General features: G+C 61.2%; 1 protein-coding gene across 7 annotated transcripts; it reads right to left on the reverse strand.

The window, feature by feature from the left end:
• Positions 1 to 11,345: 11,345 nt before the first annotated feature.
• On the reverse strand, positions 11,346 to 21,342 carry CTBP1 (C-terminal binding protein 1). 7 transcript variants are annotated; one of them, XM_056121290.1, is made up of 10 exons: positions 21,214 to 21,342; positions 18,540 to 18,684; positions 17,786 to 17,940; positions 14,896 to 15,040; positions 13,575 to 13,781; positions 13,182 to 13,396; positions 12,972 to 13,102; positions 12,628 to 12,755; positions 12,269 to 12,386; positions 11,346 to 12,144 (listed from the first exon to the last, which is right to left on the reverse strand). In XM_056121290.1, exons 2-10 carry the CDS (start codon positions 18,544 to 18,546, stop codon positions 11,958 to 11,960), a joined length of 1,293 nt encoding a protein of 430 aa, XP_055977265.1. In that variant the 5' UTR covers positions 18,547 to 18,684; positions 21,214 to 21,342; the 3' UTR covers positions 11,346 to 11,957. The 7 variants fall into 7 exon arrangements, with proteins under 7 accessions (XP_055977265.1, XP_055977268.1, XP_055977266.1 ...); XM_056121293.1 differs by having other exon boundaries at positions 18,540 to 18,680; positions 21,214 to 21,304; XM_056121291.1 differs by lacking the exon at positions 21,214 to 21,342 and adding an exon at positions 20,918 to 20,972.
• Between the last annotated feature and the right edge of the window lie 1,563 nt (positions 21,343 to 22,905).

Raw genomic sequence — 22,905 nt, forward strand, 5'->3', positions numbered from 1 at the left:
GCGTTTGCCTTGCATGCGGCCGACCCGGGTTCGATTCCCAGCATCCCATAAGGTCCCCTGAGCTCTGCCAGGAGTAACTCCTGAGTGCAGAGCCAGGAGTAACCCCTGTGCATCGCCAGGTATAACCCAAAAAGAAAAAAAAAGAATTAAGCTTGTTTTTCAAGTTCATATTCTCCCTAGAACACATATTTCTTCTCTTTCCCCTCGCATCTTTCTAAATAAGTTTTAATAAAAATATCTTGCCTCACCAATAAAACAATAAATACGAGAACGAAAGCATGGAAATGTTTCACCAGATAAAGAGTATCAGTAATGATTGCACGTTGGGGCTGGGAGTGTGGTCCCACGGGGTGCTACCGGCACTGCTGGGAGTAACCCCAAAACCAAAATCAACCAAATGAAACATCATACACATTGGAGAAGAGAAGCAGACATCCCGGCATTCAGACATATAGTAACAGACTCAAAAATAGTGCCATTAGGGGCGCACAGCAGATCTGAACAGCTACAGAAAGAGCAGTGAAAGGGAAGGACAACCTGAGAGACAAAAAATGAGTAGAGAAAGTGGGTCAGACCCAGAGGCTTAAAAAGGCATTTGAAAGAATTATGTCTAAAGCTTTCCCAAGTGGCTTAAAACATTCTCGTGTATATGTGAATACAAGCAAGAAGCCAAACCAGTCCCAGAAGGCGAAATACAGAGATTCACACTGAGATTGTGTCCTGGGAAGCGCCAGTTGCTGGGGGAGAAGCAGGTCCCCTGTTAGAGTGAGTGAAGGGGCAAATCTGGTGAGCAAGAACTCCAGAGCTCAGGCTGTGTGAGAACCAAAGACGTTCCCTGGCTGCAGAGTCCAACTCCAGTCCTGGAGACATGCCTGGAAGAAAACAGTGCTGCTCATGGCCCATCCCAGACCACTGGCTCGCTGGTGGCACAGGACAGAGCTTTCTGGTACCTCTGATCTGAGAGACAGCAGCATAGGATGTAGTCGGAAATCAGTTTCTATGAAAACAAGGACAGGGGAAAGAAAGTGTGTAGTTGTCTATGACACTTTGTATGGTCGATGCCAAATGGGATGAGTATGCAACGGGTTGTTATACATTATTTATTTTAATTCCCAGGAGAACACTACGAAAATAAAGAAAAGCAACCAAAAAATACAAAACAGTAAAAGGGGGCCAGAGTTAAGATAGGGCATTTGACTTGTAGTTCAGCCGACCTGAGTTCAATCCCTGGCACCCCACATAGTACCCTGAGCCTTGCCAGGAATACTTCCTGAGTGCAGAACCAGAAGTGGGTCTTCAGCATCCATGGATGTGGCCCCCAAAGAAAAACAAAACAAAACAAAAATAACAGAGAAAACACAGTAAAGAAAAAGACATTGAATTTAAGTGGAAAAATATATACAACCCAAAAGATGGCAGAAACGAATTAGAGGAAGAAAAAAAAACATTTTGAACAGAAAATGTGTACCAAACTACCAAACTACATTCTAGCTTATCAGTGAAGAATGCAACATGGACTGAGACTCAGTGAGACACCTCATTAAGAGGCCAGCATGTGGGAGCGGAAACGACTTGGCATCTGCTCTCTGCACAAGACACACGCGACAGTCAGATACCAAGAGGCTGAGAGGAAATGGATGCAGGAAGATGCACCATGGAAAGAGTGAGCAGAACAGAACTGGAGGAACAACGCCCAAGGCACTCCAGATGGTCCACAAAGCTTTGGAACTGGCTGCCCTGGAGACTGAAAAGCACCTCACAATGACTAAAGGACAGACAGTTAAGAGACAGCATCAGGCAGCTACATGGGGTGATGTGCCTGCCCTGGCCTCCTTCCCCAGCACCACAGGGTTCCCAAGCACCACCCAGCACTGCTGGGGGCTCAGGTGGTTCCCAGCATGGCAGGGTCAGTTGGCTGAGTATTGTTGGGATTTGGGGCCTGAGAGACAGCACAGGGGTTAAGGTGCTTCCCTTGCATGTGGCCAGCCATGGCTCCAACCCCATCACCACATAGGATCCCTGAGCCTACCAGAAGTGACCCCTGAGCACTGCTGAGTGTGGCTCACAAACCATACAGATACATACATGCATATATATGCATACTCATATACGCACGTACATAAATATTCACACATGCATGCACGTGCAAATGCACACACATGTATACATATATGCATATGTACATGCATAGACATGTACACGTGCATGTGCATATATACACACACACCTCTGTATACATATATACATGTACACATGTATTACCCATGTGCATGCATGCACATTCATATATACATATACACATGCATATACATATATAAGCATGCACATGCATATGCACATATATACATATTTCTAGATATGGCCTGGGCCCCCTAAGCACTACTTGAGAGCACTCCCTAATAAACGAAATAAAAGAATTACATGACCATCATCAACATGCATGCACCGAAAATTAAAATTTCAAAGTGTGAGAAGCGAAAATGGATAGAAACAATGGACAAAACCGACTGCTGAATAGTTGGAGACTGACTCTCCACAGAAGGAAGGTCAGAAGAAAGCAGGAGACTCAAGCAGCATCACAAACCACTGATCTGCAAATGCTCTGCATCCCCTGCCCTCTCAGCTTCCTCAGCCCCTCGGCCTCCTCACTGCCCTTAACCCCATCAGCCCCACCAACCCCTTCAGCCCCTCAGTTCCCTGTCAGTGCCCTCAGCCCCCTCAGCCCCCTCAGTATCTCTCAGACCCCTCAACCCTTCGGCACTCTCCGCCCCTCAGCCCTTTCAGTGCCCCTCAACAGCCTCCCCATCACCCTCAGTCCCCTTAGCCTCTCAGTGCCCCTTAGTTCCTTTATCTTCCACCCACTCCCTCAAGGCCTCACCCTTTCCGGGACCACCTCGTCCCCGCAGCCTCCCCTCGTCTCTCGGTTTACAGGGCCAAATATCAGAGCCATGAATGAGTGGCACCAGGCTCAGGCGTCCTTTCTCACAACATGATGACAGCAGAGATCAAGACGGAGGCAGCAGGGTGAGGTGGAGCATCACAGCAAGTAGCCAGCAGGGAAGGTGTCTGGGGTTCGAAACATGAGAGCAGTGACTCTGGACGTGTAGCAGAGAGGCTGGACAAAGAGGCGCTCAAGCTGTGCTTCCTGGAGGTGGGCTCTGCAAGTTTCAATATTAGAGCCCAAATATTGAAAACTAGACAAGAGGACAAATAAAATACAAGTAGGAGGAAGGAAACATAAAGTCGGACAGAAACAACAAAAGGGGGGGTAAAATAATTGAGAAAAATCAATGAAAATAAAACTGGTTTTCTTTAACAAAAAAAAAAAAAAAAAGGAAAGAAAGAAAAGAAAAGAAAGTGGACTTGCTGGGGTCTTAGCCGTAGCCCAGCAGATAGTTGTTTGCCTTGCATGTGGCCAACCACGACCCGGGTCCAATCCCAGCAACCAGCACTGCCAGGAGTGTTCCCTGAGCACAGAGCCAGGAGTAAACCCTGAGCATCGCAAGTCAAAGAATGTTCCAGAATGACAGGTCAGCCCTACTGCCAACCAGGCATCAGGAGAGCCAAGAAATTACACCGTGTGACTGAGACAGCCTTTCCCCTGCACCACAGACCCTATTCCCTTGGACCTCCCACAGCTGAGTCCCCACTCCTGGCACCAGCGCACAGGGTGAGTGGAAACCAGGGCTTCATCGTGCCTGGCCTATGAGTGTAGATGGCCCACAGTGAGGACAGACAGTCTGGGTGTGGGGGTGCAAGACAGCCCGCAGTGTGGACTGTCCATCCCGCTGCCTGTGCCCTTCCCAGTGCCTGGACCACAGAGAGGCTGGGTTTTCTGTGGTAGCTCCTACCTCCACACCCTGTAGGGAAGCTCAGAGTGTCCCCAGATGTGCAGAATCTCTCAAAGGACAGGAGTGGGCAGGGGCTCCCGGGACAGCCAGCTCCACCCTCTGCACAACTGGTCCCAGACAACCCAGTGCGGGTCTGCATCCCAGGGTAAGGACAGAAGGACACTCGGGACAATCTGACCTGGCCTCTCCAGCTCAGGCCGGCAGGATCCGCTTCTCCCCAGAGTGTGGGCTGAGACCTGGCTCACCAGTGGGCCCCGAACCTCCTCCCAACCTGCTCAGCACAGACTTGCCCTTCCGAGGACCCCGGAGGCCCGCCAGGAGGTTTCTCTGTGCAGAGTCCAGGCTCTGAGTCAGCCCTGCTGGCCACTGGCCACTCTGGATTCCAGGAAGGGGACACAGCACTGCTGAGCCTGAGTTCCCTGGTCTCCATGGCCCTTCCACGGCCACTTTCTGAGAGCATTGGGAGGGCCGTGCCTGCTGGGAAGCACTTTCTGAGGACAGAGCCCCCAAAGAAGCACCCCCGGATGCCTGCTCTCACAGGGACACACAGGCAGCGTGCAGGGCACAGTGGGCAGAGCCCACCTGGACCATCCCTCTTCAGTCCAGGTGCTGGTGCTGGTGCCCAGTCCTGCCTTGTCTAGCATATAGGCAGGCCACACCCATGGAACGGGGAGCCCAGCTGCTCCTTGAGCTGGGGGGCTCTGAGTCACAGGTTCCTTCACACGTGTGCACACGGACCCAACATGCCACAGTCACACATGTTCATGCACCAGGCACTCACATGCACATACCCAATGTACCATGTATACATCCACAAGCATGTGCACACGTGCACATAGCATCTGTATGTACCCAACAACTGCACTATCCACTGGTACATGCGTGCCTATACCCAACACACCACGTTCATTCAACTCTACACGTCACATGGAATGCACATCTGTGTCTATAGCAAGTATATATGTACCATCAGACACATTCTCCTCTACAGGCATACACACATGGCACACATCGTGTGTGCAAGCACCAGGCACATGTGCAAGCGGCAAATGTGTGTGCATGTACCCCACGTACTATGTACACACGCAGCACCCACATGCTCACACAGGGTACACTACACAAGCACACGCCACAGTATGTGTCTACACATGAGCAAGCTCAGACGGGAAGTCCCCCTGCAGCCCTGCTCTCACCGTGAGTCCTGGGGGGCAGCTGTCCTGGTCCCCCTCACCACGGGGATCCTGCAGTCTGCCCGTGGGAATTCTGGGCCAGACGTGGCTTCGGATGCGGGACTCGAGGGGGCAGGTCGACTTCTCCACAGCAAAGGCTGCGGCTGTCAGCAAGGTGACCAGGCTCCACGGTGGCTCTGCACCCTGGAGGTCAGGGTCCCTGGGCTGGGGGACCCCTCAGTGTTGGGCCTGTCTAGGGCCTGGGCTCATGCGGGCCACAAGCCGCTCTCCCTCCTGGCACCGCCTCCCACCTCTTCACCAGGACCCACTTCCCAGCCTGGAAATTTTGAGCCTGCACTGGGCCCAGCCCTTGTGGCCAGCCGCCCTGGCTCTGATGGGCCTGTGGATGGTTTCCACCCCCACAGGGAATGCTGGGGGTGGGGTGTGAGATGTGGGTCAGCCTGAGCTCAGCAGGCCTGGGGCCAGGGAGGGAGCTGCAGGCGTGTGTGTGTGGGGGGGGGGGGGGGCACTGCCTGGCCCAGGAAGCCAGGTTGGGGGTGGTTCCTGCACGCCCCGGGAAGTCAAGATTAGACTTGGGGGTGCTCTTGCAGTCCTGAGGAGTCAGGCCCAAGGACTACTCTCCTTCAGGACTGGGGAGCCAGGGAGCAGGTGAGAGCCTGGCCCGCGAGGACAGAGAGCAGGCAGCACATGCCAGCGCCCCCGGGGCTGCCCCCACAAAGCAGGAAAGGGGCTCGGCGCTCCACCCTGTGGTCTAAGGGAGCATCTCAGGGGTGCAGGGGAAGACCCCCGCCTCACCCCACCCCCACCCTGGGACCCTCAGAAGCACTTTGATTCTGGAATGACCTTAGACAGGCAGAGGACCACGCCCTGCCCCTGGGCTTGCAGCAGCCTCAGGATCCCTCTGAGGCTGGGCTGGCTCCCCTGGGGTTCACCTTCTCCCTCTGACCCCTGGCCCACAGCACCAGAGAGCAGGGCCCTCCTTGTAGGGTGCACCCAGGTGGTGTCCCTCAGGGGTAGATGAGCTCCAGGATCCCCAGGGTGCCCTGTTCTGTCTCCTGGGGGCGCGGCTCACTGCCCCCTCAGTTCCCACCCTGTTCTTCCTGCCCAGCTCTGTTGCCCCCTAGCCATGTCCTGCTGCTGGAGGCGGTGTCTTGCACTTGCGCGTGGAGCAGGGGGCCGCGACAGGAGGGGTCTGCGGTTGGCACCGGCACCCTTGCACCCAGGCAGCCAAGGGAGCTCTGTGGAGATTGGCGAGTGGAGGCACCAGTGAGAGGCACCCGGCTCAGGACCTCCTTGGGGGGAGGAGTGGGGACAGGAAGGCTGGGTGCCCCTGAGGGTGCCAGAGAGACCAGAGTGTCACCACAGGGGCCATGGGCACAGTGCTGGGCAGTGTCAGCACTGCAGGGAGGGCCCGACCAAGCCTCCAGAGGCATCAGCAGAGCCTTTCCACAGCTGTGAGGGGCATGGTGGGGCGCCTGGGTCCCATGTGGGGCGGCCACCTAACCCAGGGAAAGGGCACCCTCCCTGTGCTGGGGGATAGGTCACACCCTTAGGGCAGGTGCTGCTCTGCATGCGAGCCACGTCTGCCTGGGCACTGCTGACCATCCCTGAAAGAACACAAGCCACCACCAGACACACACCTGCACACATGTATACAGACGAGCACACGCACACATGAACACACCTGCCTGTCACTCTGTCCACACGTGCACATGTCAAGGCATACACGTGTGCACACCCCCTCCACCCCACATGCACCCTCTCACATGCATGCACATGTCCGGGGGTACACACACCTGCACACGCACACACAGGCATGTCTTGGTGTCCCTCCGCAGGGTCCTGGGGTGGCAGGACAGTCCATAGCAGGACACCCGAGAGGGACGCACGGCAACCCAGAGCCAGACACCAGGCCCAGGCCCGAAAGGGTGGGCAGGCCCCAGAGCAGAACTGAGAGGGTCCCAGTGAGGGGGGCCAGCGTGACTGAGGGCTGTGGGATGTCTCCGAGGAGGGGACCCAGGCTGCAGAGGAGCCCAGCTGGCAGCTCCCAGGACCCCAGGCCCAGCTGCATCACCATGAGCTCACCACGGGGGAATGCGCCCTGCTGGCGCCCAGCGGCACAGCTGCTCCCTGCCTGGGGCTGCAGGAAGGGGCGAGGGGAGAATGAGGGACATGGGACTCGCCCTTGCCCACTCCGCCACCCAGGTGGCCCCGCTCCCTGGTCAGGATCCGCAGCCTGGAACCTTCCAGCATGTCCACACCCTGGGCTGCGCCCAAGCCTCTGCTGTGTGCCCTGGCAGGGCGCAGTCGCTGTCCCCGACAGCAGAGGGCTGCAGAGGCCAGTGGGGGACAGTGCAGGGAGCCTGTTCTGGGGCTCCAGGGGTCCCCACCTCTCCCATCTTCGGGTCCAGAGCACATAGGGACACAGGCCCTTAGGGGCCTAGAAACAGGGGTGGCTCCCACGCGCACCCTAGGCCTGCCCCTGTCCCCATCTGGGCACACGAGTGCGGTGGACTCTCCTATCTATGCCGTTTGCAAATCTCCTTTGCCAGCTGGGCCCCATCCCCACATGGCAGCCCTGCACCCCACACCCCTGTACCCGCACCCCTTACCGGCACCCCTGCATCCTGCACCCTATATCCGCAACCCCACACCCTGCACCCCTGTACCTGCATCTTGTACCCACAGCCCTGCACCCCACACTCCTATACCTGCACCTTGGACCTACATCCCTGCGCCCCGTGCCCCTGTACCCTGCACCCCACACCTCTGCACTCTACATCCCTGCGCCCAATCCCACACATCCCATGCCTGGACCCCTGAGTCTCAGTAGAGGGGTCCTGCCCACCCTGGCCCTGAGGTGACAACTGGTGGGTTGGGGAGGCCTGGCTCCGCCCACTCTGCCCTAGAAACATCTGGAGTGCATCCCCCAAGGGCTGCACCTCGGCAGCCAGGCGGGGTTGAGTCCTGACTGCAGGAGGCTCCTTTACCCCACCCCAACGCCAGCAGTGCGGCCACACAGGGTGGACACGAGGTCACAACCCCCAGGGCCTCCCTGCTGATTGCGCCTGGGCCCACGCCAGCCCCCTGCATGTGCTTCTCATTTGGATGGGACATTCCGGGGGCCCACCCAGGACTGGCCCCAGAGGAAGAAGCTGCCCCCACAGCACTCCAAGCCCGTAGGTTCAGGGTGAGGGGCCAGGGCCAGGGCAGGAGGGGCCAAGGGCAGGTGAGGTGGCGGCGGTGCCTGGAGCACACTGGGTAGTGGGAGGCAGACCGGGCCTCCCGGGCTCAGAGGGGGCTGGCTAGTGCCCAGCCCGCTCAGGCCGGGGAAGTCCCGGGGGGTCCCTCCAAAGCAGCGCCGTCAGCTCCACCCTGCGGCTCTCCCAGCCCAGCCTGGCGTCGGGGCCTGGTTTTCCCTGGCGAGTTCCAGGATCTCCCGTTGCTAAATCACTCACCAGCAGCTCCCCTGGAAAGCGGCCTGGTGGGGGCGGGAGGGCCCTTCGCCCCGCGGGGGCAGCAGCGGCCCCTGCTGGCCTCAGCGGCACTGGGGCGGAGAGGCCGCCTGCGCCCCCTTGCGGCCCTGGGACAAAGGGCACCAGGTGGGCCGCGATGGGGTCTGGACCAGCTGGACCGTTGGGGGCTCCTGTCCCTTCTGCTCAGGTGCAGACAGAGCCAGCCCAGGTGAGGGGGCTCCTTGGGGACGGCCACACAGGAGCGGGGAATTCTTGGGGATGGACATGCAGGTGGTTGGGGGTTTCTTGAGGAGGGATGTGTGGGGGGATGCGGGAGGGGAGGGCACCCAGCCAGCAGCAAGTTCCGTGCACGTGGCATCTGTCCCCCACCATTTTGCAGCCTGCTGGGGAGTGTGAGTGCCAGTGCGTCATACTGTACTGTGTGACTGAGAATGGACAAGGTGACTGTGTGACATGTGTGCATGTAAGCGTGTGCTAGAGTGCCTGTGTGTGGTGGCACTGAGGCATTGACAGGGAGTGTGAGGTGTGTGACAGTGACAAGTGTGTGTGTTAGTGTGTGACTGTGTGTTAGCATGTGTCTGTGTGTGAGGTATGTGACAGTGACGAGTGTGTGTATGGTGGCGTGTGACTGTTGTGTTAGCATGTGTGTGTTAGCATGTGATTGTGTATTAGCATGTGTCTGTGTGAAATATTTAACAGCGACATGTGTGTTAGCATGTGACTGTGTGTTAGCACTTGAGTGTCTGTATGATGTATGTGACAATGGTGTATTAGAGTGTGTGACTGTGTCCCTGGGCAAGTTCTCTGCAGGTAGAGCTGTCAGGGACAGTGGCTGTTCTGCCCTTAGCACCCAGGGAATACCACCAAGTAGCTCCCTACAGGAGCCTGGGGTGGGGTCGTTGCTGGGGGGCCAGGCTCCAGGGAGAGGTAGGCTGGGGCACAAGCATTTCAGCATGAAACCGGGGTGAGCTTCCATACCAGAGGCTGCAGCCAGCCTCTCCAAATGCAGCTGAACACAGGGGAGGGTGACGCCCCATCTCTGCCCCCAAGGTGGTCAGCTTCTCCAGGCAGAGCTCTGCTTGCTCCTTCTTGGAGAGGAGGGGCTGCACCCACCCCAGGGATCTGAGTGGCGGACTTTTCCTATGGTCCCAGGTGCCACCTTGCCCCGGTAATGCGTGTACGGGACTCAGGCAGGCTGAGAAGAGGGTCTGGTTGGGGCTGGGGTGGGGTGGTGCTGGGCAGTCTGAGGCGGGGTGGAGCAGGGTTAGGAGGGGTTCTACAGGGCAGCAGGCCAGGAAGGACCTGGTGGAGAAGGGGGCTGAACCGAGGGTAGTGGAGCTGTGTATGCTGGCTGGGATGGGGAGGTCTGTGCGGAGTGAGGTGGGCTGGCGAGGCAGGGCGACCCCCCTTGCCCCCGGTGGCCCTGGCCAGTTCTCTGCAGATCAGCACCCTGCGACTGGACAGTCCGTCTCTGCCTCCTGCAGATGCAGCCTCAAGGGCACCCCTTTCTCTGCAGGGCGTCCCCACTCGTGTAACAAGGGACAGGTCCTCCAGTTCCCCTTGTGCTTGCTGGCTGGGGCTCGTCTGACACCTGCAGAAGACGCATCTAGGGCCCTTCCGGGTACCTGTGCTGCCTCTAGGCACGAAGCGGGTCCATGTAGGCCAGGCTTGTGAAGGCCCAGAGGTATCTGGTCCTCTCGGGCCTACTTCTCCTCTCCCCCTGTTCTTGCCCAGAGACCAGCCCTAGGCTATACCCTCAGACTAGAGAAGAGCGCCACAGTACCCCAAGACCTAGATCTCCCTTCCTCCCTTCTCAGCCTGGGCTGGAGGCCAGAGAGGTCAGCCAGAAGAGAAGCAGTGGAGCCCACCTGCCCAAGGTGCCAGGACAGGGCGGAAGCAGGAAAGGGTGCAGGACCAGTGCCTTCTGGGGCTTGAGACCCTGCGGCCTGGATGCCAGGATGGGAACTGGGAAGGGTCCTCAGAATCATCTGGTGGGAGAAGCAAAGGGCAGGACCAGGCCTCCGCCCTCCCCCCAGCAACTCTGAGGACAGAGCAAGTAGGCAGGCTGATGGGCACCACCCACCCTCGCGGAACGAGGAGCACCAACGTGCCCTGCTGCAGCTTCTCTGGCTTGCCCTTCCTACCCTTTCAAGGAAAACCCTCAAGTGAAAAATTGTGCCTTTTCTTGGGCCCGGCACAGGCAAGCAAACCAGGGGCCGTGAAATCTAAAACCTGGGGGCTGGGCTGCTCGGTACTGAGTAATGGGCACTGCAGGAGACTGGGCTGAGTGGAGCTGAGGTAAGCGGGTCAGCGCAGGGTTGACAGGGGTGGGGTGAGACTGACCTGACTGGGTGGGACTGACTGGGCGGGTCTGGTCTGGAGGCTAATGGGTGGCAGCTCACTGGAGCGGGGGCTACATGGGGCAGAGATGACCGGGGTGCAGCTCACTGGGGCAGCCCGAGAGGCTGAAGTGGGGCTGAAGCGGGCTGACTGGGGCTCAGTGGCTCCCCAGATCTGCCATGTTCTTCCCGCCCAAAGGAAGGGCACCCCCACTTCTGCTGTCCCAGAGTGGCCCGTGGCAGGAGGATCCCAGCCCGAGGTGCTGACCGGTACCTTCAGAACTGCCCAGTCCATCAGGAGCATACTGGAGGCTGGGGGAAAGGCTCCCTGGGAGAGCCCTGCTGCGTCAAGCTACCTGCATCCAGAGCAGGCCAGCGGGTGCGCAGGATCTTGAGTGGGTCAGGACAAGGGGTCAAGGCCCTGGCGGCCCTGGCTGCCCCTCCTACAGAGGGTCCTGGCACAGGCTGGCCACTGAAGCAGACACAGGGCCAGCTCTTTCTGGGATTTTATTTCTTTAAAATAATTCATACAAATGGTTACAGTCACAAACATGATTTTAACCAAAATATTGCTAGCCTACCACATCAGCAGGACGGCTGCGGTGCCCGCGCCCCACAGGCAGGGCTGGGCCCCTCAGCCTCCCCTCCTGCAGCTGCTCCGCGGGCCGTCGTCACTGGAACAAGGGGGCTCATGCCAAACTAGGAAGAACAGCCTTGGTTTTCTTGTTCTAAATTATTCTAAAAATAAGACAAGCAGGTAGAAAAACAATGCACTGTGTGGCTTCGAAAGAAAACCAGAGGGTCCATGGTCCTGAGAAGTCGGCCGGCTGCTCGCTGCGGGCAGGCGGGCCCACACGGCCGCGGCACTCCCTCGGGGCTCTGCTTGTTGACAGCTAAGCAAACCAATCCTTGTGATGTTCTAAAACTGTACACGGACAAGAACATTCATGATAGGATTAACTACGAACTTCTTTTGCTTAACAAGGAACGAAGGGTCACAGGAGGGCGGCCTGGGGACAGCCACACCCGCCTGGTGCATGACCAGTCTCTGGGGCGGCACCCCCGTACGTGGCAGCCCCGAGGTGCAGAGCTCTGCCCGGGCTACAACTGGTCACTGGTGTGGTCTCGGTCCGCCTCGGGCTTGACGGTTTGGCCGGGGGAAGGGGCGTGGGGTGGGTGAGACACAGGAGGCAGGCCATGCGACAGGGACATGGCGCTGGGGACGATGCCTTCCACGGCCGCCGGGATGCCAGCAGGGGCCACGCCCACCACGCCTGGGGGGTACCTGCTGGGAGAGGAAGGATGGGTGAGGCCCAGCCTGAGAGAACCAGGGCCCCCCAGGTGGGAAGGGAGGGCGCCGTGCGCCACCTCCACACAACGGCAGCAGTCCTGGGGCACCCAAGCCTGCTCACCTGTAGGCAGCCCCATTGAGCTCAGGGTGCACAACAGCAGGGTCCATGCTGGCCCAGTGGGTGGCGGCCGTCAGGTGGTCCTTGTTGACACAGTTCTTCAGGCTGTCAGGGATCCGGCCTAGGAGCATGAGGACAGCCTGAAGCTTAGCACAGGGAGCCGGCCACCACCGTGGATACCCCACAGGCTCTCCTGCGGCTGAGCCCTCCCCCAGCCCGTGAGCCAGGCCTGGGAGTTTGAGTGGCCTGCACCCTCCTCGGGCAAACGTGAACACAGCTGGCTGTGGTGGGCAATGACCACCACCCGCACAGCATGTGGGAGCCTGTACCTGCAACCCCCCCAGTCTGGAGGGCCTGCCCACCTGTGATGGCTCTCCGGATCTCCCGCGCCGCCTCCTCTCGCATCTCGATGGATGCCTGCTCGCTGTACCAGGCCGCATGGGGGGTGCAGATAAGGTTGGGTGCATCCTTCAGGGGCCCCTGGCTAAAACTGCAGTGGGCAGCAGGACAAAGTCAGTGAAGCTCAGGGATCCCCTTCCCCCACCTGAGGGCAGCAAAAAGCCCTTAAGGACACAGTAACGCCTGGTCCTCCTGTGGGGCTCTGCCCACAGCCCATAAATTACCCGAGACTCGGGATCTTGTCTGGAACCACGGTGCCCTCTCAACCCAGCAGTGGAGGGGAGAAGAGGGAGGAGAGGGCACACACCTGAATGGCTCTGACTCGTGCACGTCCAGGGCCGCGCCCCGTATCCGCCCCTCCTTCAGGGCCTGTGCCAGCGCCTTCTCGTCCACTAGGCCGCCCCGTGCAGTGTTCACCAGGAACGCCCCCTGTCTCATCTGGGAGGGAAGCCCAGATCAGTGGAGGCCAGCGGGGGCGCCTGGCCCTGAGGGAGCCCACCCCTACCCACACCCCCACCTGCTTGACAGTGAAGTCGTTGACCAGGTGGTGGTTATGTTCGTTGAGGCCACAGTGCAGGCTGACGCAGTCACTGTGGAACAGCAGGTCCTGCAGCGTGCTGACCCGCTGCAGCCCCAGTGCCCGCTCCGTGCCATCCGACAGGTACGGGTCATAGAAGAGGACATTGAAGCCGAAGGCCTTGGCCCGCAGTGCCACCGCCTGCCCCACACGGCCTGTAGGAAGACAGTTACGAGGCCGAAGAGTCAGCACCGCTGCCACCCACAGGGGCCCTGGGTTTCTGTGTGCCCAGGCACGTAGCTGGAGGCGTGTGGGAGGGAACATGAGCACAGGAGACCCCAGGCAGCGGGGAGGGGGCCGGGCACAGGAGCCAAGCAGTACGGGACCACTCACCCAACCCAATGATGCCCAAGGTCTCCCCACGGATCCTGGCGGCTCCAGAAGCCACCTCCCGGATCTGTTCAACACTCTGCACACGCGTGCCCTCCCGCAGAGCCTGGTGCAGCCACGTGGTCCTGCGGTACAGGTTGAGAATGTGGCACAGAGTGGAGTCGGCCGTCTCCTCCACAGACGCCGCGGGCACGTTGCAGACAGCAATGCCTGAGAATAGACACGGACAGTCACAGGAGGTGTCCTGCATCGTGTAGGGGTCATAGCCTGGGGCCCGAGGTCACACGTTCTGCACACAGAGCAGTCTGGGTCTGGCCACAGTCACCATGCCAACGACCACTCCTGGCCAGACTCCACTGTACCCACCTGGCCTCCCTAGCACGCAGCACCCCAGTCTGACTGGATTCAATTCACCCCCTCCCTCCGCACCCCTCTCTCATGGGAGGGGCAGCAGCTGGCTGGCCAAGCTGTTGCCCTGCCCCCAGCTCAGTGCCTGCCCCCCTCAGCCAGGCGGCTGGCATGCGTGATGGGACTGATGGGTGCCTGGGGCAAGCTATCCACAGTCGCCCTCTGCTCCTCTGCCCAGCACAGACGTCTGTCTGCTGTCCTGGGCCTTGCGAGGCCTGCAGGGCTGCCTCTCAGGAGCTGCAGCTTGAGCAGGCCGGCAAGGGCCACAGCCTCCCAGGTTCCTGGCCAGGGAAAGGGCGAAGCTGATGCATACAGCCTAGTGGCCAGATGGGAAGGGAGGGGAGGTCTGTTCAAGGGAGGTCCCAGGATGAGCCCAGCCCAACGCTGCTGGTGCCCTGGGGACCAACAAGACTCAGGGCGCTAGGCTACATCCTCAGAGTCAGGCCAGGTCCTTGCCAGACCCTGTCAGGTAAGCCAGGACGGCAACTATAGGGAGGGCAAAGCCAGGGCTGTCATTCCACCTGATACTGTGACCTCACCTAACCCCATGACCTTGCCTAAACCTGTAACCTCACCCCACCCACCACAATCGTATCCAACACATGAACCCACCCGACGCTGTGCCCTCACCTACTCCCATGACCCTGCCTGACCCTGTAACCTCACCACACTTCATGTGACCTCCCCGAGCATATCTGCTCTGACACAGGATATATGCTGTGACCTTGCCCAACCCCACCCACCCCTATGACCTCACCCAATTCTGTGGCTTCTCCTCTGTACTCCACAGTAAGCCAGAACGGCCCAGGCACAGGGCAGCCCCCTCAGAGGCGCCAGGGCCGCCTGTGGGGCCAAGGGGTCTGAGGAGGCCAGGCCCCACCTGAGGGCTGTCCAGCGGATGGTCCTGCACTCCTACCTAAGTCTCCAGCAGATTTGATATCGATGTTGTCGAAGCCACTGCCGATGCGCACAATAATCCTAAGGGCCTTGAACTTCTCCAGGTCCTCCCGGGTAAGGGTGATGGTGTGGTACATGAGCGCGCCCACGGCCTCGTTCAGCACCTGGGCAGAGCACAACGTGAGGACCTGCAGTCCTAGCCGACAATGGAAGGTGGCTGCAGACATGCAGGCCCTGCTGAGGGCCTCCAGGGCAGGTTCTAGAGCAACCAGAAGCCACGCCCAAGCTCTGACCACAACTGCTTGAGGGCATCCAGAGGCAGCAGCTTTGGGTAGGTTCAGAATCTACACCCACCATTTCCAACAGAGTCGCCTCTAAGCCTGGGGCTCAGGACAGTGGGGTCAGGGCATAGGACACACAGTGACTACGTCCAGGGCCTAGCATGGCCTCCCAAGGAGGACGGGCACTACACTGGTGCAGGGCTGAGCCAGAGACCTCCAGAACAGCTGGGCCCCCAAGGCTGTGGCATGAGAGATGGTGATGGAGCAGAGACTCCGGAGGGGAATGAGAAGGGCCGGGCTGGCCCCCTGGGGCTGTCGGGACGAAGCCGAACAGAGCAGACCCTGCAACAGGAGCAGCCAGACAGGTGGCTGGGGTCCTGCCGGGCCTCTGGCTGCTCTGAGGCACGCAGAGTGACCCTATGGGTCACACTGAGCGACTGTGGCAGGGGCAGCTGCCACCCTATCTCCAGGGCACCTCCTCGGTTCCCCGACTCCTACAGCTGTGGTCACCCTGGGGCAGTGATGGTCCTGCACAGACACACATGCTATGCTCGGACCCACCTGCGTCCGTCCTCCCAAGCGCTGAGGAGGGCCTGTTCCCTGCTCATGGGTGGCAGCACCCCTGCTCGGTAGGTTCCTCTCCTGGCACTGGGAGTATTCTCAGTACCTTGGATTCCCAGCAAGCTTCCACCACTTGTGCACAACACCCCCTGCCCCACCCTGTGCACCAATTATCATCTGTTTCCCTCCAGCCTGCCCTGCTCTCCAGAGGGGGGCACCACGTAAGATGCCATGGGGCGCTACAGCCCCTCAGACCGGAGGTGGAAAGTCCCAAATGTTTGCATGACTCTGCCACCCTGGCTCCTCCAAGGAAACCAGTCATACGTAAGAGCCCCACATCGCGTGTATCCCTCTTCACAAGACCTCCTGCCCCCACCACGTCCTCCCAAACTATCTCCACAGGCCCCGCACCCCACGCGTGGATTCCCAAGCCTCCAGTCTGGTCAAACCCTACTGCGCGCCTGGAGGAAATTCCTTGGCCACAGCAAGCTCAGGCCTGTCCCTGTCTGGCACGTGGAGGGACGTGCGGTGTTTGAGTGAGTCCAGTCCGTGGTTCTGCTTCTTTTGCAAGGAACCATCAGTGACCCAGCATGACCCCCATGCCAGAGTCCACCCACTTGCTCTGGGATGACATCAGGTTCACATCTTGCTCCTTAAGCTGCACTCAGCATCTCAGCTGCAGCGGCAGCCAAAACCCATGATGCACAAGCATCCGAGCCCGACAGACAGCAGTGGCAACAATGAAGGCCGGTTGCATGGCCTGCCCCACCCACTGCATCCCCTGCTGAGGTGCTCAGGGTCAGGGCACCCAGGTCAAGGTCAACAGCTACAGAGCCAAAGCCCAGCAGCATGTAGTGGTCACAGGTGTTCACAGCAATGCTTCGAGGGGTGCCTGTGTGGGGTCCAGAACCCTGGCTGTGCCCCTCCAGGCTTCCTGGGAAGGCCGTGCCTTCCTGACTGGCTTCCGCTTCCTCCGGTCCCCAGTTCAGGTCTCCTGGGGGGTTCAGTGCCTGTCCCTCTTGAGAAAGTGACACCCTGGAGTGAGGGAATTGGGGGCAGGCACAAGTTGCACAAGCTTCTGAAGCTAGAGTCTCTGGAGGCTATGTGGAAAAAACCCAGCTTCTGGTTGATCCCGATGCCAAGAGTGGGGGGCTGCAGCTGCTGCCACGGCGCACGGGAGGGTCTTGTGGGCACATTCAGGCAACGGCACAGGACCACTGTGTGCCCACCTGTGCCCCACCCACACACAGCCCTTAGCTGCCAGATGCCCACCTCAGCACCACCAGGGGCCTTCACATCCAGCTTTGCGGCTTCTGCTCCTGTCCCAACATCCCTTCTCCATGTGCAGCTCTGGTCCCACTGCCCCTCCCTGTTTGTGACTGAGGGAGGGCTCCCTTCATGGGTCCAGGTGGGGTTTTCTCTCTGGCCCCTGGCACCTCAAGGGCCGATGAACCATCCTCTCGCTCTCCATGCTGCCAGAGTGACCCGTTTCCATCCTGCTGCCTGTTTCTCTTCCCTCATGGGACAAAGGATGTCAGGCAACAATTCAGAGAAAGGCCTGGAAGCCTGGGCCAATGGTCTTGCACAGCCTGAGCTCACGACCTATCGAACTGATGCAGAAGCCAATGCAGCCTGGGATCCCAGGGCTGGGCCTTCTCTCAGGGGAACAAGCCAGAGCCGGCTCTGGTTCTGTAGCACCATCCTTGGCAGCAAATGCAGGACCTGGCTTCGGTCAGCACAGTTAGGCCTGTCTACCCTGAGGTGCTGGGCCTTTCCAGGCTCTGTCAGCTCCTGGCTGCCATAGGGCTGGACCTGAGGCCCAGATGCTACAGCTGATGCCCACAGCAGCCACGATCATGCAGGAGAGCTGGACAGGCCTGCAAAGAGCCAGCTGGAGGCAACATCTCCCTAATGTTCCAGTCCCCCGACTCAGGCTTCCCTGTGACCCTGGACAAGATGCGGAAGCACAGATACGCCACGGGGGGGGGGGGGGGGGGGGGCAGCGGCTCCATGAGACTCCTGCAAGCAGGACCAGCACCTTGCCCATGCTGCTCCCTGGGCACTCACCTTCTCGTGGATCTCCTGCGTGGACTGTGCATCACAGAAAGCCACCGTGGCCACGTCTTTCAGGATGGGCATCTCTACCGTGCAGTCCCTGCCGTCCAGCAGCGCCACCAGCGGCCGGGGGTGCATGGGCCCGTTCATGATGGGGGGGCGGACTCCTGCAAGCACACGGTGGCAGTCAGCTCCTGCAGAACCACCATGGCACCCCCCCACCCCCGCCGGCCTGCAGCCTGTTTCTGGGCTGGGCTGGGCTTAGCCAACATAGGCCACTCATCTGAGGATCCATCCTTCGGGTCTGTGAGGGGCACAACCAGTGGCGAAGCAAGTGGCTGTCATGCTTGCCCCACCCAAGACAGAGACAGCAGGGGTGTCCCCGTCCTGCAAGATGGGGGTCCTATCTAGTCTCCTGCTGCCCGGTGGCACAAAGAGGCTGCTCCAAGCGCCCTTCCTGTCCAAGGAGGTCACCTTCCCCAAAGAGCCCACAATTGCCCACACCCTCAGGGGACAGCCCCAAAGACGAGCACAGGCCTGACGCAGGGTGCCACAAACCAGCACGGAGCCACGCAGCCCCGGACACACACAGGTCTCTCATGGGGCCCCACACAAGCAAGACACTGCAAGGCGCCTGTCTCCCAACTCTTACAACTTCCAGGCAGGACAAGGGCCACACTTGGCCTGGAGGGCCTGTGGGTTGGGTTCCCCCCACTCTTACCCTGCCCACATGAGCACCCCGGAAAGCTGCTGTAGCCCCACCAACCTGCCATGTCTTAGGAGGGGCTCGGCGGCCGCCACCGCGCACCAACCAGGAAGCGCCTGTCTTCAGCCAGTCCTAGCCGCTCATCCCTGTGCTCAGGGCCGGAGCCGTTCAGGCTCCTGAGACGCGCCCGCGGGTCAAAGTCTGACTACAAACAAACACAGAGAACAGACACCTGTTAACGTGCCTCCCCAGCCATAAGGGGCAGCAGGGGCCCTGACCCTGGACAATGGGACCCGGGCACATGGCAGGGCTCGGTCTGCTGGCAGATGTGGACCCAAACTCCTGCTGCCCAACCCCCAACTTCCCCCAGTCACATGTTGCCCCCAAGTCTCCAACCCTGTTGTCCCAAATGATGGAGCATCCCAAACAGCTCACGCATGCATCTCAAAAGTGTGTATGAGGATTTTCTAGGCAGTAGGACCAGCGCCAACCCCCAAGGACAAGGATACCCCCACTCACCCAGGTCAGCCCTGAGGACACTCACCCACTGTTCAGCCCTAAGGACATACCCACCCACGGGACACTCACCTATGGATTAGCAGTGAGGTCACTCACTCATTGATCACTTGATTCACGGGTTAGAACTTACACTAACCCATGGATCAACCCAGATGACACACCCATGGGACACTACAATCACACATAGGACACACATTAAAGCATGGATGAGCCCCAAGGACAGTCACGCTCTCAGGGGTCAGCCCCTAGGACAGTCACATTCAGTCATGGGTCACACTAAACCACGGGTCAGCCCCGAGGGCAGTCACACTCAGCCACGGGTCATCCCTGAGGATACTCTCATCCTCGGGGCAGGTGAACCCTGGGCTCTGTACCCTCCCTGCTGGCACAGGAGGCTGGACTGGAGCCTATGACACTTGTAGAGAGGGTGGCCCACACCTGAGACCAAATGTATCACTGCTTCTTGGGGATCAACAGGGTATCTGACCCACTGTGGCCAAGTCTCTAGCAACCTTCACCCCCATGCCCAGAGAGACCCAGCCAGGACTGCCCTGCTGCCTGCTGGCCACGGTGCCCCGGAGTGCAGCACCCTACAACCTGCCAAGTACCACAGGGGCCAAAGGTCTTCCCAGGATGGAGACACAAACACACACACACCCAGGATGCATTCTGGGCTGCTGACGCCCCAGCCCCGCCGGCTCATCTTTCCTCAGTTTCCTTTGGGTACCAGCAACTGCCTGTCCTCACCTCTGGTTCCCAGGCCCCCATGCAGGCAGTGTACTGCCCTAGGCGCCCTCGGAGCACCATCCCAAGGACTCGGTCCCCACACTGCTCAGTGCAGGACAGGCTGAGCTCTGTCCACAGGACCTCAGCAACCCTACCTGCCACCCATCAGCCTGTCAAGCACAGTGCAGTCAGCCAGGGCACACCTCCCTCCCCCACACCTGCCCAGGCCACACCTGTGTCCTCCACTCCCTGCGGGGTTCCCTGAGCAGCTCCTCAGGGATGTGTGTGTGAGCAGCCACGCGGGGACTTCCCTCTGGCGACAGGTCTGAGTCCCCATTCAGCCCACCCCCCCCATTCTGAGAGGGACCCGCCTGGGACAGCCCGATTAGGCTAGAAAGGGGAAGGCCAAGGTGCAGGTGGTCACGTGGGCTCCCGCAGTCAGTCAGACCCACAGGGCAGGCCTGGCAACCACCTGGGCAGAGCGCAGTGGCACTCCGGGGTAGGGGCCACACCAGCCCCACCCCCACGGTGGGCCGGCTGCGGGGAGATGAGCCAGCATGGCTCCCAGGCACGCTGATGCGGGGAGCCGGGTGCACGGAACAGGCCCGGACCGCAGCCCCCGGCCCCGCCCAGCCTCCCGCAGCAGCGGGCCTGGGGGGGATCCCGCGGAGGTCACCCGGGCCGACTTCAGTGGCGGGGCGGCCGCGGGCCGAGAGCTGGGCCGGGCGCGCAGCCAGAGAAAGTTCCGAGCGTCCAACCTGCGGGCTCAGGTGCGTGGCCACCTCCGCCCTCCCGCCCTCGCGGGCTGCAGGGCCGTCCTGAACCCGCGGGCGGGGGCGCCCTGAAGCCCCCGCCGGCGCGCCCGGAACTGCCCTCCCCGGGCGCGATGGCCCGACCTAGGCGCGGGGCGCCGGCGCCCCCGGCCTGCGCGCCGGCGAGCCCGTGACAGCCGCGCCGCGCGGCGGCTCTGCGCGTCCCGGCCCACGTGGCCGCGGGCGGCCCGGCCCGGCGCCTCCGGCCCACGCCGGAGCGGCCCCGGCGACCCCCGCGGCCCGAGGCCCCGCGCCGCCGGGAGGGTGCCGTCCCCGCGGCCCCGGCGCGCCGCCGCCCCGCCGCCGCCGCCGCCCGCGGCCCGAGGCGCCCGCGGCCGGCAGCCCAGCCCCGCCGCCCGGCCCGGCGTCCCTTTGTGTCACCTGCGGGGCCGGCGGGCCGCGGGCCGGCGGGCGGGCGGGCGGGCGGGCGGACGGGCGGGACGGCGGCGCCGGCGCACTCGCACGCTCGGGCCGCGCAGGCGCACGCGCGGCCGCCCCGCCCCCGGCGCGCGTCTCCGGCGCAGGCGCACGCGCGGCCGCCCCGCCCCCGGCGCGCGTCTCGGCGCGCACGCGCGCTGGCACACAAAGCCGCGCCGCGCCCCGCCCCCGCCGCGCCGCACCGCGCCGCGCCGCGCCCCGCCCCGCCCGCGGCCGGAAATGCGCGCGCGCGGCCTTACCGAGCGGCAGGCCCTTGTCGAGCAAGTGCGAGCTGCCCATTGAAAGGTGCGGGCGGCCGCGGGCCCCGAACAGTCCGGTGCTGTCCGCCGCGAGCCCGGCGCGCAGGCCGGCCAGGCGCCGTCCGCCGCGAGCCCGCGCCCGTGCGCCGCCGTGCAGAGCCGCGCCGCGCCGCGCCAGCAGCCGCTCCGCCGGGCGGGGACAGGCGGCGGCGCGCGCGGGCGGGGCTTCCGGCCCATTAGTCTCCAGTTTCCCGGCGCGGGCCCCGCTCAGCACGCGGGCGGGCGGGTGCAGACCGCGCCCGCCCGCCCGCGGGTCCTATCCCCGGGGGCACCTACCCCGCACACCCCCGCCCCACGCGGGCGCCGATCCCGGCATCGCACCTTCCCCGCACCTGCACACGCACGTCCCCGGAAGGAACGTGCGCCTCGACCGCCGGGTTGCTTGTGTCCTGCTCACAGGCTGCCCTCGGAGGCCCCTGTGGGCGCTCTCTGCCGCAGCCCTCCCAGCTCCCAAGCTTGGTCCCAGGCAGCCACGCGGCTTGAGACGTCCCGGGACACCCCTGACCCCAGAGCAAGCGCTTAGGGGTCGGAGGGGCTCTGAGAAGCCCGATCTGGCACCTGGGGTCCCCGAACTGAGGAGGCGCTCCAGGCTGGGCGATCCGGGCAGCTCTGGAGACCCTGACCCCTGGAGACCCCTTCTGCAGATTTGGCACAGCAGAACGAGGGGATCTCGGGTCACTGGAGTGAGTCAGCCCGAGCTGCCTCAATTCCAGTGGGTCCAAGGACCGTGCAGAGCACCCCCGGTGCAGCTCAGAGCAGCCCAGGGCAAAGTGCACCACGACCAAATGACAGGTTGATCTGGTGCTGGGAAGGAACACGGAGGCGTGCCTCTCGATGGGTGCGTCCCTGCAGCGAGCCTGTGGCCAGCACTGACCCGCAGGTCTGTGGTGCAGGGTGTGGGGATGATCTGGAGTCAAGACTGAAACCCGTTGCTCTGTGACTGAGGTTTTGAGGGACTAGGGGTGTCAAGCAAATGAGACCTCTAGTTGCAAAGCAGATGGCTTCTGAATGCCCTCCTGCTCAAGAGTGCCTGGGTACAGCAACATGTGGAAGCCCTGCCCCGAGGTTGTTATGGGCCTTCTTTACCCCCCAGTTTCTCCCCACTGTGGCCGTGTCGCCCCATCACATCCCTGTGCGTGTCCAGAGTAGAAATGGATTCCAGCACTCCCTCTCCTCACCACCGCCCTGCAGCCACTGGGCCTTTGCACCGCCTCCTGGCCCCTGGGGCCCATTGCTCCTAATGGCTGTGCTTCCTTTCTGCTCTGCTGCTAGTGCCCTTACTGGGTGGAGAGAGATGGCTCCTGAGCTACCTGCACTGCTTAGCAGTGCCCAAGGTGCCCCTGCTTAGCACACTCCCCCAGCCCAGGGGGACTCAGTCGCCACCTCACTTTGATTCACATGCAGAACTGGACCTGAGGCCAGCTGCAGTGAAGGCTCAGGAAGTTCACCCAACCTGGCCTGAAAGATGGTCTCTGTCCGGGTGCCAACACCCTGCCTGGCCCAGCTCAGCTGTCACCTCCTGAGGAGACTGGCCCTCTCATGACTCCCCCGAGGAGAATGAGTGTCTTGGCTCCTTTAGTCCTGCTGTGGTCAGGTGAGTAGATTTTGGGGTGTAGGGCTGTGTGGGACTCT

This window comes from Sorex fumeus, unplaced genomic scaffold (genome assembly GCF_029834395.1).
Source record: "Sorex fumeus unplaced genomic scaffold, SorFum_2.1 ptg000044l, whole genome shotgun sequence".
NCBI lineage: Eukaryota > Metazoa > Chordata > Mammalia > Eulipotyphla > Soricidae > Sorex > Sorex fumeus.